The sequence below is a fragment of the Myxocyprinus asiaticus genome, chromosome 48 (assembly GCF_019703515.2).
Source record: "Myxocyprinus asiaticus isolate MX2 ecotype Aquarium Trade chromosome 48, UBuf_Myxa_2, whole genome shotgun sequence".
Classification (NCBI taxonomy): Eukaryota; Metazoa; Chordata; class Actinopteri; order Cypriniformes; family Catostomidae; genus Myxocyprinus; species Myxocyprinus asiaticus.
Window position 1 is genome coordinate 29,411,319 of NC_059391.1, and position 16,689 is coordinate 29,428,007.

Sequence of the window (16,689 nt, forward strand, 5' to 3'; positions counted from 1 at the left end):
ACATGTTTCCATTGATCAAGGTTTAAATATTGGGGTTTGTACTTGCTTGTTTTGATTATTGGGGGGGTTACCTCCCCCCTATCCCCCCTGGAAACTACACCCCTGTTTGTAACCGTCATTATGACTGATGTATGCACTCATGAAGTCACACAGCCTCCATGCAATTTATGTATATATTAATGTGACTGGTCTTTCTGCAATACTGATAACACCAAATACTGCCTCAGTTCAGTAGTTGAGCTCTTCCATCCATATGCAGTGAGTACCATCTTTAGATATATCACCCCGTAAACAAAGAGTGATACATACAGATGTGCAAACTTAAAGTAACGAGCCAGGACATTTGTGTTTTTGCCAAACTTCTATATTAAGACACGATACCATGAACCTAGCAAACTTATTTTTTTCTCATTATCACTTATTTCAGCTTATTCACAGCCTGCTATCTTACCTGACGAATGAATAAAAGGCTATAAAAAAATATCAATTGTATATGATGTGCGTTGAACTATGGAAAGGGACAAAATCGTGTTTTTTAAATCATGTTCTAAAGTAGTGTTGAAAGCATGTCATTTCTGATGTTTGAGCGTATCTGAGGTAAAGACCTTTTAGCCTAGTTTTAGTTTCAGAAATATTGAAAGATTTACTGTATAAATGACACCTCACAGATGTAACATTTCAACTGCTATTAAAAAGTGTATTATATTCCGATGTTTCATCAAGGGATTATTCACTGACCCTTGTAATTAACATTATGGCACAATAGTCTATCTTGTATTAAACCCGAAACACTTCTTGTAAGAATGGATATCTATGAATTAATGTAAAGTCTCAAAGCAGTGTTGATGGTAATGTCTGCTCCAAGTTCTGTTCTCACTTCATTCTCAAAACTTTGAACAAAATATCCAAATCTTTTTACAGACTTGTAAGCTGTTCTATTGTAAGTGTTGACGTGTGAGTGTGTGTGAGTGTGAGTGTGTGAGTGTGTGTTTGTTTGTTTGGGTATGTGTGAGTGAGTGAGTGAGTGAGTGAGTGAGTGAGTGAGTGTGTGTGTGTGTGTGTGTGTGTGTGAAACATTGGTTACCATGGTGATGTTTTGTAAGGGTTGGTCTGCTCATTGTTTATATGATAGTGTGTGTGTTTGTGTGTATGTGTGTGTGTGTGAGAGTGTGAGTGTTTATGTGAGTGTGTGTGTGTGAAACATTGGTTAACATGGTGATGTTTTGTAAGGGTTGGTCTGCTCATTGTTTATATGATAGTGTGTGTGTTTGTGTGTATGTGTGTGTGTGAGAGTGTGAGTGTTTATGTGAGTGTGTGTGTGTGAAACATTGGTTAACATGGTGATGTTTTGTAAGGGTTGGTCTGCTCATTGTTTATATGTTTGTGTTTGTGTGTGTGTGTGAGTGTGTGTGTGTGTGCGTGTGTGTGTGTGTGTGTGAAACATTGGTTACCATGGTGATGTTTTGTAAGGGTTGGTCTGCTCATTGTTTATTTGTTTGTGTGTGAGTGAGTGAGTGAGTGAGTGGTGTGTGTGTGTGTGTGTGTGTGTGTGTGTGTGTGTGTGTGTGTGAGTGAAACATTGGTTACCATGGTGATGTTTTGTAAGGGTTGGTCTGCTCATTGATTATTTGTTTGTGTGTGAGTGAGTGAGTGTGTGTGTGTGTGTGTGTGTGTGAAACTGGTTACCATGGTGATGTTTTGTAAGGGTTGGTCTGCTCATTATTTATATGTGTGTGTGTTTTTGACACCTGTGTTTTTTGATCTGGAGAGGACAGGATTCAGTACATCAAACTCTATATTAAAGAAAAAGAAAAGAAATTAAGCTAATGAAATATCCTGACCACTTTTAATAGATTTTATAACTAGTCTAGTTAGGAATTAGAGAGAAATGTAGTCTGTTTAGCTGACTTTTTAGACTATATGGTCTGGTAACTCTTTCATAAATGCACACACACATACACACACATACACATAAAATATATTAAGTACATTCAATAGTTAGAAATGTCAAGAAAGTTTGTGTCTCATTTTCATACATATGCATATTTGAATATACATGCATAGTGATTTGCATAATTCATGAATCATTATAAAGTGTTACCACAGATGTAGCTATAAATATAGGCTTATATGTGTGACAGGGGTATTATTATTGTTATCAGAAAATATTTCAAAATGTTTTCTTATTACAGTGAGGTACTTATACATGAAAAAATTTATGTATTGAACTTATGGATCATTTTTCCCACCATAAATTTAAGAACAACAACAAAAAATGTACCCTTTATAATATAGGTATTGTAAAAAAATAAAATACAAATCGCTGTAAATTGTTTTGGAATTTTTTATTTGTATTTAATTTATTTATTTTTTATTAACACCCATTTAATGATTACAGATAAACAAACTGTTATCATTACATAATTCTCAATGAGTCTTGTTTTCCAGTAAAAATATTCTTAGATATTTTACTCTTAGAATATTTACTTCAAAGCAAAATGACATTAGATATTTTGTGTTTTTAGAGAAATCAAACTAAACTTATTGAGGTTTATGCTTAAAATATGAAAAACTAATTGCCAATGGGGTAAGAAAAATAACTTGTTTTAAGTTTTTTTTTTTTTTTACTCCATTGACAAATAGTTTTTCTTGTTTTAAACCTAACGTTTACAAAATTTTGTCAGATTCGTCTAAAAACAAGACTTAATATCTAATGTCATTTTGCTCGTCAAGTGAATATTCTAAGAGTAAAATATCTAAGAATATTTGGATATTTTTACTGGAAAACAAGACAAAAATACTAATTGAGAAAAAAAAATTGCAGTGTAAATGTGTTTAAAATAAATAAAAAAAAAATAATAAATAAAGGAATAATCTGGTAAACTCAATCAGCAGCATTTGTGGCATAATCACCACAAAAATTAATGTCGACTCGTTCCTCCTTTTCTTTAAAAAAGCACAAATGTGTGTTCCAGTGAGACACTTACAATGGAAGTCAATGGGGTCAATTTTTGGAGGTTTAAAGGCAGAGATGTGACGCTTATAATTTTATAAAAGCACTTACATTAATTCTTCTGTTAAAACTTGTGTATTATATGAACTGTGAAGTTGTTTTACAGTCCTTTTATGGTTATGGCGTTACATCGTCATGGCAACAAAGTTGCATAATTGTCTATATCTTTCCACAGATGCGGTTAGTAAGTGATTGTCATGACAGTAAAATCATGTTAACACACATATTGTTTATGTCTTGTGTCTATACTTTTGAAACAGTGAGTATTTTAATGTTTACAGATTGACCCCATTGACTTCCATTGTAAGTGTCTCACTGGAACACACATTTGTGCTTTATATAAAGAACAGGAGGAACGAGTAGAAATTAATATTTGTGGTAATCAACATTGACACAAATGCTGTCGATTGAGCTGAACTTGTATTGAACCTGGAATATTCCTTTAAGATGTAAATGGTAGATACTCATAATTCTGTCACAATAATCACAGATTGTGTTCTGTATGTGGTGTAAAAGACGTCTTCTTGTTTTCAGACACTTCTGCATGTCACATCGTGCAGCTGTCGCCATCAGTCGGGATGACACGTTTAACGTTTAATGACAGACTCTAAAGTGAATCTTTCTTTACTCTGAATGTGTGTGAAACAGTAGCGTTTAGTTTTAATATAAATTGATTTAATTGAACTGACACACAAGAAAAAAATGACCATTGCTGCTTAAATTAGTCAAAAAAGTTCCTTTTTAATTTCCCTTTGAGAATGTTTCGCTTCCCTGCCTTGAATAAATATAAATATTAGACATCTCACAATTGTTTTTACCTACAAATTAATTTTGAAACAGACATTGGCATTGTGTATTTTGTAACTTGATGTTAAATGTTGACTATTTCAGCATTAAAATAAGAGTATATAAGATTATGAAATTTGTCTGACGATTAACTATCAAACAAATAATTACGATTATGACGATTAATTATCATATAAGGTGCATGTGTGCTTCAAATATATTAATCAAATAATAAAATAGGGATATTTGATTTCCTTTGAAGGCTTTAAAATTATTAAGTTTTAAATATCTAAAAAATAAAATAAAAAAATACGTTTTAAATATTTAAATATTACTATATCTTTAAGTCTCTCTTTCTGGTCACTTTTACATTTATATTTTTTTTATTAAAAATATTTTTTATATATTTGTTTTTGTAATAGGCCTATTTATATAATAGAATATTGTGAAATAGAAAAATATTTCTGTCCTAATTTTTTATTTTAATGCTCTGCGAGCCCTTATAAGGCAAAAGCTTTGAGATTTCATTTCATTTCATTTTCTCGTTTAAAATGTGATTGGAATTTGAAGAGCACAATAATCACGGTTCTCTCAAATAACCACAATTAGACGATTAGTTAATAATCGTGATAGGTAGGGTCTGGGTATCTCAACGAGTATTGATGCTGACTAGCACACCTGGAGTCGTGAGTTTGAATCCAGGGTGTGCTGAGTGACTCCAGCCAGGTCTCCTAAGCAACCAAATTGGCCAGGTTGCTAGGGAGGGTGGAGTCACATGGGGTAACCGCCTCGTGGTCACGATTAGTGGTTCTCACTCTCAATGGGGCGTGTGGTAAGTTGTGTGTGGATCGTGGAGAGTAGCATGAGCCTCCACATGCTGTGAGTCTCCGCGGTGTCATGCACAACAAGTCACGTGATAAGATGCACGGATTGAGGTGAGTAACCGCGCCACCACGAGGACCTACTAAGTAGTGGGAATTGGGCATTCCAAATTGGGGAGAAAAAAAATAATCGCGATAGGTAGTTCAAATAGTCTTGCGTTCCCTCGCAATAAATTTACCATGTTTTTAATACAGTAACAACATTTTAACCATGATATTCATAGTGAAGCCTTTGGAGAATTTAGAGTAAAAACATAGTAACCACAAGATTTAACTATGGTAACTACGATCATGGTTACTACAGTATTACTATAGTAAAACCATGTTAAAATTATTCAAAGAGATTGCAAAACAATAAACATGGTAATAACCACATTTTAACCATGGTATTTGTAGTAAACCATAGTAACCACAAACTAATGATTTTTATTATCATTGTTTTCGCTTTCCTGAATTATTAATATGGTTTCACTACGAATATCACGGTTAAAATATGGTCACTGTAGTAAAACCATGGTAAATTTATTGGGCGGGAACAAAATTATTTCAGAAAAAAATATATCCACTTTATCCTCTAACGGGCTCCATAAGAAACAATGAAATTGAAAAAATAAATAAATTAAATCACAATTTATAAACGCCCCTCATCTCATTTAGCACTAAACTGCATCCATTATTATTTCAGCATTATCTTTAGATTCATTTCTCATGCAAGCAAAAAATAAATAAAATCACTAACAGTCACTAACCAGGAAATCCAAAAATCAGTTTGAAAAGGTAGCGCCCACTGTTGTTGCGTGACATGCCAAAAACTGCAACCCTGAAAACTAAAATACACAAAGTTTGTGCTTAAAAAAAAAATTGATTAAAATGAAAATGGACACAAAATGAAGTACAGGAGACATTTATTGAATTATTTAATGATCTGGAATTTAATTTTTAGTAATTCGGCCCTCATAGTATGTGGCTTAAAAAAACTCCCAATTGCAATGATGGCAAAGAAAAAAAACATTTTCTTTCAAGTTGAATAATTAGGCTTAAAACACTGTTACGCCTTTGAATAAAAACTACTTTTATCTGCTTTCAAACTTAAGAGTGCATTAAGGCATTTATATCTCGCTCGTGCTAGTGAAGACACCCTACAAAAAGATCACAACTGTATGTTGACCGGTTTTATTGCAATTACATTTCGTGCAAATTCTATTCAGTTCAGGTGGTTAACACACAGACACAACGCTTGATGTACGACTGTTTCTTCAGCCACAAAATCACTAGGACAGAAACCTTCAAAGTGGAACTTGGATATAATAAAAAAAACCCATGCAACGAATCCCATCAACTCCAGCGCTCTTTATATAATCAAAACACACAACTTTGTGTGACGTGTTTGTCACGTCACTCATCCATTTCCACGTCTTCTGCCAGTTTCTGGACCATCTTGTCCTCCAGCTGTTTGGCTTGACCTGAATGAAGGGATGAGACGTGAGAATCGTGTTTTCTAAGACATATATCATCGACGGTACGTCTGCACGTCATCTCACCTGCGTGAGGAGCTTTGATGAGGTGAATGTTTTTCTTGACCTCGCTGATATCTGCCGCCTTCTCCAACTCTTTTCCTTTCTTCAACCTTTGAAATTATGAAAATGTACAAACCGTAAACAGCCATGACCAGTTAAACGGCTCATATCATAAACAAGGGTTCGATACGGCGACAAATACACACCTGTTCATGATGAATCGCGCCTGTCGTTTCCGTTTGATAGCTTCAACCTTCTTCATCGCTTCCACTGTGAAAACACAAACACATCGTTTACATCAAGATCTGTATTAATCAATCAAACGTTTATCAATCGATGAGTGATGTCAGACTCGCCTGTCTTGCTCCAGAGCTCTCGGTTGTATTTGACGGGAATATTTCTGCGCTTCTCGAATTCCAGAGAGTTATCCTGTCAGCAAGAAAAGAGTGAAAATGAATCAGAACTGCCGTTCTCTGTCAGTCTGTGTTGAATGCATTACGGCAGAGGTTTAGATGGGTTTATAACAGTGATATCTCACCACTGTCAGCTCTTTGCCCGCTGACTTCCTGAACGCTTTCGTCCATCTGGTCTTTCTCGGGTTTCGCTTCTTCTTGAAGTTTTTGTGGCATTTGGACCGGCAGAATCGGAAAACCTAAAATACACACACAAATACACAAACATCTGTCAGGCTTCAGGACTAATTAACAAACTGAGAGTATGACAATAACAATTATAAACATGATAAAATCATATACCAAGGTTTCACAATGGTTTTTTTCCCCCAGACATGTATCACGATAAAGGGTCAACAACGTGATATCTACTTGAACACATCTACTGTAATTAACATGTTTGCAATTACTGAGTTCAAAGTCATTGTGATATTTAATTTGAAAGTGAAACAACATTGAAATACAATTGATTTGGCAGAAAAAGTTTTTCCAAATATCACATTCATGTGGTGTAACCAACATACAGGTAACTATCAACCTTGTAAAAAAAAATAAATAAATAAATAAATCGTTATTTTGTGATATCATTATCAATATTTTGAATTTTTTAAATGAAATTGCACATTTTGTTCAGGTCAAATGGAGTAACACTGAGAACCACAAATTAAATTCTTGACTGAAAAATGTATATTTCTAAAAGTTTACCTTGAAAACTTTCTTGAAAATAACGATTGCCGTGTACACTCATTTTACTCGATGGTTAAACCTCATTCTTGTAGAACATTATTACACATTAAATGTTACACATTATTTTTTAAAGTTCTAAAACAAAAATTCCACAGAAAGTCTTTCTGGGACAACCTGACACGTGTTTTAAATTACACTTTGAAGATATTTTTCATTTTTATCACCTTGGACAATCTTACAAAAATGTATGTGGACATGTACACAGTAGCACCGTGTTTTTTAAAAGATATACCATGGTAATACCATGTTTTTAAGTGTGCACCATAGCAATACCATGCCTCATAGCAATACCATGCATCATGGCAATACCATGTTTTTAAGCGTGCATCATGGCAATACCATGTTTTTAAGCGTGCACCATGGCAATACCATGCCTCATAGCAATACCATGCATCATGCCAATATCATGTTTTTAAGCGTGCATCATGGTAATACCATGTTTTTAAGCGTGCACCATAGCAATACCATGTTTTTAAGTGTGCACCATAGCAATACCATGCCTCATGCCAATATCATGTTTTTAAGCGTGCACCATGGCAATACCATGTTTTTAAGCGTGCACCATGGCAATACCATGTTTTTAAGCATGCACCATGGCAATACCATGTTTAAGCGTGCATCATGGTAATACCATGTTTTTAAGCGTGCACCATAGCAATACCATGTTTTTAAGTGTGCACCATAGCAATACCATGCCTCATGCCAATATCATGTTTTTAAGCGTGCACCATGGCAATACCATGTTTTTAAGCGTGCACCATGGCAATACCATGTTTTTAAGCATGCACCATGGCAATACCATGTTTAAGCGTGCATCATGGTAATACCATGTTTTTAAGCGTGCACCATAGCAATACCATGTTTTTAAGCGTGCACCATAGCAATACCATGCCTCATTGCAATACCATGCATCATGCCAATATCATGTTTTTAAGCGTGCACCATGGCAATACCATGTTTTTAAGCGTGCACCATGGCAATACCATGTTTTTAAGCATGCACCATAGCAATACCATGTTTTTAAGCGTGCACCATAGCAATACCATGCCTCATAGCAATACCATGCATCATGCCAATACCATGTTTTTAAGCGTGCACCATGGCAATACCATATTTTTAAGCGTGCACCATGGCAATACCATGTTTTTAAGCGTGCACCATGGCAATACCATGCCTCATTGCAATACCATGCATCATGCCAATATCATGTTTTTAAGCGTGCATCATGGTAATACCATGTTTTTAAGCGTGCACCATAGCAATACCATGTTTTTAAGCGTGCACCATAGCAATACCATGCCTCATTGCAATACCATGCATCATGCCAATATCATGTTTTTAAGCGTGCACCATGGCAATACCATGTTTTTAAGCGTGCACCATGGCAATACCATGTTTTTAAGCGTGCACCATAGCAATACCGTGCCTCATAGCAATACCATGCATCATGCCAATACCATGTTTTTAAGCGTGCACCATGGCAATACCATGTTTTTAAGCGTGCACCATGGCAATACCATGCCTCATAGCAATACCATGCATCATGCCAATATCATGTTTTTAAGCGTGCACCATGGCAATACCATGTTTTTAAGCGTGCACCATGGCAATACCATGTTTTTAAGCATGCATCATGGCAATACCATGTAATACAATGTTTTTAAGCAGTGGCAGTTCTGGCTTTCTTGGTGCCTTAGGCGAGATCCGACGTGGCACCCCCCTCAATAACAACAACAACATGAGAAACAGATCATTATTTAAGTCCTTTTTATACTCTAAATCTCCACTTTCACATCTGAAAGTCACTTCTGATGCCTGTTTAGTTTCACTTTCATGTCTGAAAGTGTAAGTGGAGATTTAGAGTAAAATGGACGCAAGTATTGATCTGTTTCTCACTCACACCTATCATATCACTTCTGAAGGTATAGATTTAACCACTGGAGTCTTTTGGATTACTTTTATGCTGCATTTGTATGGACCTACAGAGCTGAAAGAATTGTGTTCAGCAAAAGACAGAAAGCCACGTTTCTGGAATGGTATGATGGTGAATAAATGATGAGAGAATTTTCATTTTTGGGTGAACTATCCCTTTAAATAAAAATAACTAGACAATGAATATAGAAATGAAGCAACTAATATATATATATATTATACTGCTGATCATGTTTATCATATGTTTGTTCAGAATGTAAGAATACATTATGAACATTCATAATCTTAACCATACAGAGCCTTTAAGGCTGACTATGTTTTTAAGCATGCATCATGGCAATACCATGTTTTTAATACTGAACTAGCGTATAAATGATAACGCGTATGAAAATATAAACACATTCACAAACACGTCAATAATAATCACTATAAACATGCTGAGATGACGAAATAAAGCGTTTACCTTACAGTCGTTGCGTACAAACATCATACCGTGTCCGGGATACACCGGCGAGGAGCAGAAATAACACTTATCAATCCGCATTTTTAATCAATTATTATGATTTTATTCGCACATGTGCTGCGACATTGCGAACACGGCAGAAAAGGACATTCGTTCTTCCATTTCCGGTCGATGACGTCATCGCCTAAACCGTGGGCGTTACTGCCACCTGCAGGTCTGGAGAGGCATTACAGCTTTCGCTCGACCTTGCTTGCTTTACTGTGGCTGTACCATCGTACAGTGATGATTTCAGATAGTAATATCATGGTAATTTGATATATAATAAAGGCACTGAGCGATTTCCATATTTATAGTATGTATATGCTACTCATCGGTACTTCAAAGAATACTATAGTGCTTCCATGGTACATGGAATTGCTTATTTGACTTGTATTATTCTCAATTTTGGATAAAGCGCTGGCTAAATGAATAAATGTAAACGTCAAAAAACACGTTAATACTATGGTACATTTAGGTACTTCTTTATGTTAGCAGTTTAATTCACTTACAAATAAAAAAATAATTTATTAAATGTAAAAAAAAGAAAGAAAATACTATTCAAAATAAATAGCAATTGCAATAGTAATTTTTTTTTTTTTTACATTAAGTAGTTAATTTATTTATATGATTTATATGATTTTTTGTGGCGTGACACTGAAACTAAAAGCGATTGCATAATTCTAACCATCAATAAATTCAAGACCCATAAAACAGTTATTTTTGAGAAATATTTTATTATATTGTGCACTGTTCTGACCACTTTCTGGCATGTAATGGAATCAAACTGGTACAACATGCTCCGCATTAACACATGGGGGACTTAAATAATAATAGAAATCACCATAAAACAACAAATACAAAGATTATATTAAAATTACACAGTAACTAAAAGCCTATTAAAGTCCCTGAAAAAGTTTGGAATCAGACTTATCTTGAGTATAAAAGACAAATAAAACAACATGAAACATGATCAAAAAATACTCATGTAAAATACAGAATATAATCAATAACAACAAATCAGCTTTAACCCATCTGATGTGGTTTACTGGTTTTAGCTGGCCCACCAAGCTGGTTTGCACCAGTCAGGCGGCTGTGGTTTGATGGTATCAGCTGGTCAGGTTGGGAGACCAGTGAAACCATCTTAAACCACCAGCAAACCACCTTCAGTATGTTTAAGCTGTTTAATCAAGGAAGCCCCTAAAGAAAGCTTCAGAGTCTTTAGTAAATGCAATATGACATTCAACGGGTGTTATGAAAGTTCACAGATGTTTCTGTGACGTGTAGCTGAGCGGTCGTGGTCAAAACAGAACACAACTTTTAAAAGAAGCAAATGAATTACAAAATGTCAAATCTACACAATACACAGGGGTGACCGTATCATTCTTTGGTATAGATTATTATTAGCTTTTCTGAAATAATGATTTTGCGTCACCTCAATCAAATGGGTTGTCTAAAAACTCTCTAATTATATTTTTCTGAAATTGTGCTATAAAACATCTTTAAACGCATTCAACTGTATGCCACTGTACTGTAAATGTAATTCAGCCGCACTTCATACAAAACACTCAAAATCACATCATTAGCTCAGTCACAGCAGAGATGTGCACTTTGGTTTTAAAGTGAGATATATTTTCTCATAACCTGTATGTGAACTGTTCAATATACCTGAATATTCCGGTAAGCTCATTTGACAGCATTTGTGGCATAATGTTGATTACCACAAAAATTAATTTCTTTAATAAAAGCACAAATGTGTGTTCCAGTGAGACACTTACAATGGAAGTCAATGGGGGCAATATTTGGAGGGTTTAAAGGCAGAGATGTGACGCTTATAATTTTATAAAAGCACTTACATTAATTCTGTTAAAACTCGTGTATTATTTGAGCTGTAACGTTGTTTAAACGTTGCTTTACGGTTGTTTTAAGGTTTACGGCGTTACATCGTCATGGCAACGGAGTTGTAAAATTGCCTGTAACTTTCCACAGATGTGGTTAGTAAGTGATTTTATTTTTGTACAGTCAAATCATGTTAACACACATATTGTTTATGTCTTGTGTCTACAGTATTTTAATGTTTACAGATTGACCCCATTGACTTCCATTGTAAGTGTCTCACTGGAACACACATTTGTGCTTTTTTAAAGAAAAGGAGGGACGAGTCGACATTCATTTTTGTGGTGATCCACATTATGCCACAAATGCTGTCGACCGAGCTGAACCCGGAATATTTAAGATTTTGTATCTTTGTGTACATCAACCCTTTGAAAGAAGCAAACAACTCTTTGGATTACAGCATCTGTCACCACATCTGCTTCACTACAATCAAAAATGGAAAAATCACCAAAGAAAAATATCTCGCTCACCCAGAATCTGAGCGCTAAAGCTACTGTGAAAATATGCTTGGAATGGCATTACTTTGGCACTTTCATATATACACAAATATATATTTTTATATCTTTGGGAGGTAACAGTATTTTGGCATCATTTCACACCTCTGTATAATTCCTTAACTCTTTGGATCAGACATCTTTCATATTGCAAATGACCCTCCCATCATAAGGCCGTTTACATCCTATAAAGCTTTCAGATTTTGGCACACCGTTATCACCAGTGCACCAGTGGGTTTTTGGGGTTATTTTTCCCTTATTCACCAAACAAATAAAGAGGTCAAATCTACATTATTAGAGCAATTAAAATAAATCCTCAAATCCTCCACTTAAGTGTCAAATGAACACAAAATATCTCAATAAACATCTTAAGAAGAAGCTTAAACCTTAAACATGGATCAACAACTTGATCTGCTATGGCAAATCCTCAAAAGATACACAAACATAAGAAGCACACAGAGAAGTGCTGCAACAAAAGCTGAAAAATACAGAATTAAATAACTGCACACATTTCAGTTGAGGCATTGATCTCTGTCCTTATTTTATCCCGTCTTTAAACTCGTAAAAGCAGTGATTTTATAAATGCTTTCCTTCATGAGGTCAAGCACCTTAAGGGAATAGTTCACCCAAAAATGAAAAGATTTATGCTTAAATTAAGAAGAAAACAACCTCAAACAAAACAAGATAACCAGTACTGATTACAACGTAGATTTTTTTAACAGAATAACAGTATTTTCATTTTTTTGCGAACTATTTCTTTAACTTACTTTATCTCTTCAAGAGGAAAACAAGTATATATATATATTTAGTAAAACCTTTGGTGTTTATATAAAAAAGTAAAACAACATTTCAGAACAAAGCTACAAACCGCAAAGCACAAGATTAAATGAGGTAGAGAGACAGCAGAAATAAACTCCGTCTCTTTCAATTCCACAAACAAACACTCGTTTGTGTGAAGCACATCAGGTGTGAAATGTTTTATGAAGAGTGTCTACAAACGAATCTAGGACCTTCATCTTTGGAATATTCACAATTTCTCAGAGCAGGTCCAGTCGGGAAGGGGTAGTTATTGGGAACATTTTAAGGTGTGCAAGTTTATCACATCTGTGACTGTGAAGCTATCTCAAACTAATATTGGATCGCCATTGAATCCTGAGTGAAAATCACGTTCATCGGCTCTGGAATCACATGGCCATGACGACTCGTATCACATACTGACAGCTGAGCTAAAGAGGAACCGATACGTATTGCTGATCAGAGGTAGATTTAGGTTGCGAAGCATCTAGAACCCACCCGCAGACGCTCGCAACACAGATGGACGTTTCTGGAACGCGCAATTTGTTTCGCAGGGCGTCGTCTGAAAATTGCTCGTTGTCGTCAGACCTATAAGAGCTTCGGTTCGGGCTGTTTTCCGCCTCATCGTGAGAGAAGTTTCCAGAATCGCCCGTTTCTTTGCTGCCGTCGCTGGCTTGCGAGCTCTCTGACTCCCCTAGTGGCCGGAACAGGATCTGCAGGGAGGGCGCTTGCGCAGAGGCGACGGCTTGCTCTTCCTCGTAAAGTAGTACCGTCTTACCCACTTCGTAAAGACAACCATGGTCCTGGATCTGTCGGATATAAACAATAGCGGTTTCGTTAGCAAAACACACCGATTTAAATTAGTAATCATTAATTCATTAAATTTGGAAAATTAGCATGAAACTAGTACAACATTCGTTCACAATGTGTACGATTGCGTGCAAATTTGCAACTCAATTGAAACATGAAATAAAAATGGCCTTTATTTACTTCGTTAAAAAATGTTCATAAAATATATATATTTTTAAATTGTAATCGTACATCAAAATGTAATAACTTGCTCCGCTTCTGAAACGACTTTCCTTCTACAGTTTAGCCGTGAATTTGACACCCGGAATTGGAACAATTTTCCTGATGAAAACAAATCACGTTTTATAATTAGCTTAGCTACTCACCTTGCTTTTCTGTGCGCTAGACTTCTGCGTGTTGTTGAAAATGTTAATTTTTTTTCGTTTGCTCTGACTGTCGCTCATTACTGGTCCTGCGTCGTTTATCAGTGAATTCGTTCCTCCCTGAAAACAAACAATATTGTTAAAATTGTCAATATCACGCAGGCAAGCTTTGCCATTTAAATTGTGCGTTCCTAAATAAAGTAAACAGTCTTACTTTGGTATCAATGAAGTGGGTTCTCAACATCGGAACCAGAACCTCTGCGTTCTCCGCTGGGAGCTGATTGGCTGTTGAAACACCACTATGCCTGACCTCATTCCTCACCTGTCCAATCATCTTTGAGGATGCTGATTTCCTAATGAGAGAAAACAACGCAACTTTAACATTGTAGCTAATATGAGGACGGAACACAATCATTTTAAACAATGTTACAATTTCCCGTTACAACTGCGTATACGATTACAAACAATTAGTCGACTTAAGACCAGAAACCTAACGAGCTGGCTTTGATGTAATGATCAAAAGTCATATTAATAAAGTGTTTATAAAAATACAGAATGATAATCACGGTGCAGCAGACTTACCGTGTTTTACTTCTGGTGAAGAGAATGAAGATACACATGATGATACAAGCCAGCGCGATACACATGCCAACGATGATGCCGGTCACAGACTTCTCATCGATGTGATAAAGACTGTCTATAAAAGCTGCGTAAATATAGATGAGAGCAAAAGATGTGAAACATTAGATGTGACTATATGCAGAATTTCTAGTTTTATAAGTGACCAATAAAAAACTGACATTCTTTAGAAACAAACAGAGTGATGTGTGTGTCTAATGTGTGTGTGTGTCTAATGTGTGTGTGTGTGTGTGTACCTGTTTTCTCTGCATGGTTGTCTGCATGACGTGGCTGGTGATTTTTACCCCGGTGCACTGGCAGTTCTACAGTGGTTGAGAATGGTCCGTCACCGGCCTGGTTAGATGCAGAAACCTTCACCAGGTAAACGTTACCTGACTCCAGCTTCTCCAGAAGGGCCATAGTGTTTGTACCTGAAACAGTGGAGAAGAACGAGAGATGAGTCAATGGTGACAAGTGAGAGGATTCAAGGTGTGCATGAGAGGTGATGTTCTCCCAGCACTACTGTAGGATAGAAACTGTTTCAGTGAGATTACATAAAGAATCATGATTACCAGAATACTGGACAATTATGCAAGCGATTGCTAATGCTGCTTATATTGTAATGTATTGTAGATGACTGTAAGAGTGCATGTTTTGTTTGCCTTATGTGTTCATGTGAGTTCAGTCTTGAATATGGTTGAAAGTCCTGCGTTATTCAACATTTTTTACTTTTTCCTGGTTATGTTGAGAATTTTGGCTGCACAATCAACTGCATCTAGGATTTCATTCATTTTGGACTCTTGTTGTCTCTATGTGCCCATCACAGTAAGGAAAGACTAAGACATTTTTGTAACATTCAATTAATACATTTTAAAAACTATCTGCCGATTAATCGGTTATCGGCCTTTTCCACCAGCTTAGTTATCAGTACCTGCAAAATCTAGTATCGGTCGACCTCTGCTATCCACATGAATTTTTAAAGTTCTATACTATTAAGAATTTGTTCCTAAACAGAATTTTAGGGCAAACTTAAAAAAGAAATAAAAAGAGTTGATAATCAAAATAAATATAATTGAAGACTCCAGTCAACAACCTCAAAACAATAACATTTTTCTCTGCAATAAGGTGTAAACTAACCCTTCGGACAGCCGCAATATTAAAAGTACTAAAATTGGACTACTATTTATATTATTTAATTTTAAAATGTAATTGTAATATTATATAAAAAAATATATATTTATATATACTTAATATAATGTATATTATATATGTATTTAATATATATGTTTATTTTATATTAATATTTATAAATATAAATACTGTAATATATATATACTATATAGTTATTACAAAATATTTAAATATTATATTTAAGTTATTAAATATTTAAATATATAAATAATATATATATATATATATATACAGGTGCATCTCAATAAATTAGAATGTCGTAGAAAAGTTCATTTATTTCAGTAATTCAACTCAAATTGTGAAACTCGTGTATTAAATAAATTCAATGCACACAGATTGAAGTAGTTTAAGTCTTTGGTTCTTTTAATTGTGATGATTTTGGCTCACATTTAACAAAAACCCACCAATTCACTATCTCAACAAATTAGAATATGGTGACATGCCAATCAGCTAATCAACTCAAAACACCCGCAAAGGTTTCCTGAGCCTTCAAAATGGTCTCTCAGTTTGGTTCACTAGGCTACACAATCATGAGGAAGACTGCTGATCTGACAGTTGTCCAGAAGACAATCACTGACACCCTTCACAAGGAGGGTAAGCCACAAACATTCATTGCCAAAGAAGCTGGCTGTTCACAGAGTGCTGTATCCAAGCATGTTAACAGAAAGTTGAGTGGAAGGAAAAAGTGCGGAAGAA

At 35.3% G+C, this 16,689-nt stretch overlaps 2 protein-coding genes across 2 annotated transcripts in view; both read right to left on the reverse strand.

Annotated features, from left to right (window-relative positions):
* Nucleotides 1-5,568: 5,568 nt before the first annotated feature.
* Nucleotides 5,569-9,958, reverse strand: LOC127437134 (probable ribosome biogenesis protein RLP24). The gene is made up of 6 exons (XM_051691842.1): nucleotides 9,792-9,958; nucleotides 6,736-6,849; nucleotides 6,554-6,626; nucleotides 6,404-6,467; nucleotides 6,222-6,307; nucleotides 5,569-6,143 (listed from the first exon to the last, which is right to left on the reverse strand). The coding sequence occupies exons 1-6, from the start codon at nucleotides 9,870-9,872 to the stop codon at nucleotides 6,076-6,078; spliced, it is 486 nt and encodes a 161-aa protein (XP_051547802.1). The 5' UTR covers nucleotides 9,873-9,958; the 3' UTR covers nucleotides 5,569-6,075.
* Nucleotides 9,959-10,581: 623 nt separating this feature from the next.
* LOC127437103 (protogenin B-like) overlaps nucleotides 10,582-16,689 on the reverse strand; it is a 29,987-nt gene continuing 23,879 nt past the window's right edge. Inside the window, exons 15-19 of the mRNA XM_051691774.1 lie at nucleotides 15,060-15,233; nucleotides 14,767-14,881; nucleotides 14,399-14,537; nucleotides 14,188-14,304; nucleotides 10,582-13,821 (exon numbers count right to left, since the gene is read on the reverse strand). Coding sequence (XP_051547734.1) covers nucleotides 13,444-13,821; nucleotides 14,188-14,304; nucleotides 14,399-14,537; nucleotides 14,767-14,881; nucleotides 15,060-15,233 — 923 coding nt within the window. The 3' untranslated portion in view covers nucleotides 10,582-13,443. The remainder of the gene's footprint in view (nucleotides 13,822-14,187; nucleotides 14,305-14,398; nucleotides 14,538-14,766; nucleotides 14,882-15,059; nucleotides 15,234-16,689) is intronic.

What these genes read in the sequence shown, in the direction of transcription:
- LOC127437134 (XM_051691842.1), bottom strand. Translation starts at nt 9,872, where the DNA reads ATGCGGATTGATAAGTGTTATTTCTGCTCCTCGCCGGTGTATCCCGGA. An exon ending in CGGGCAAAGAGCTGACAGTG is followed by an intron (nt 6,627 to 6,735) that starts GTGAGATATCAC and finishes TCTTGCTGACAG; the next exon opens with GATAACTCTCTGGAATTCGA. An exon ending in CATCAAAGCTCCTCACGCAG is followed by an intron (nt 6,144 to 6,221) that starts GTGAGATGACGT and finishes CCCTTCATTCAG; the next exon opens with GTCAAGCCAAACAGCTGGAG.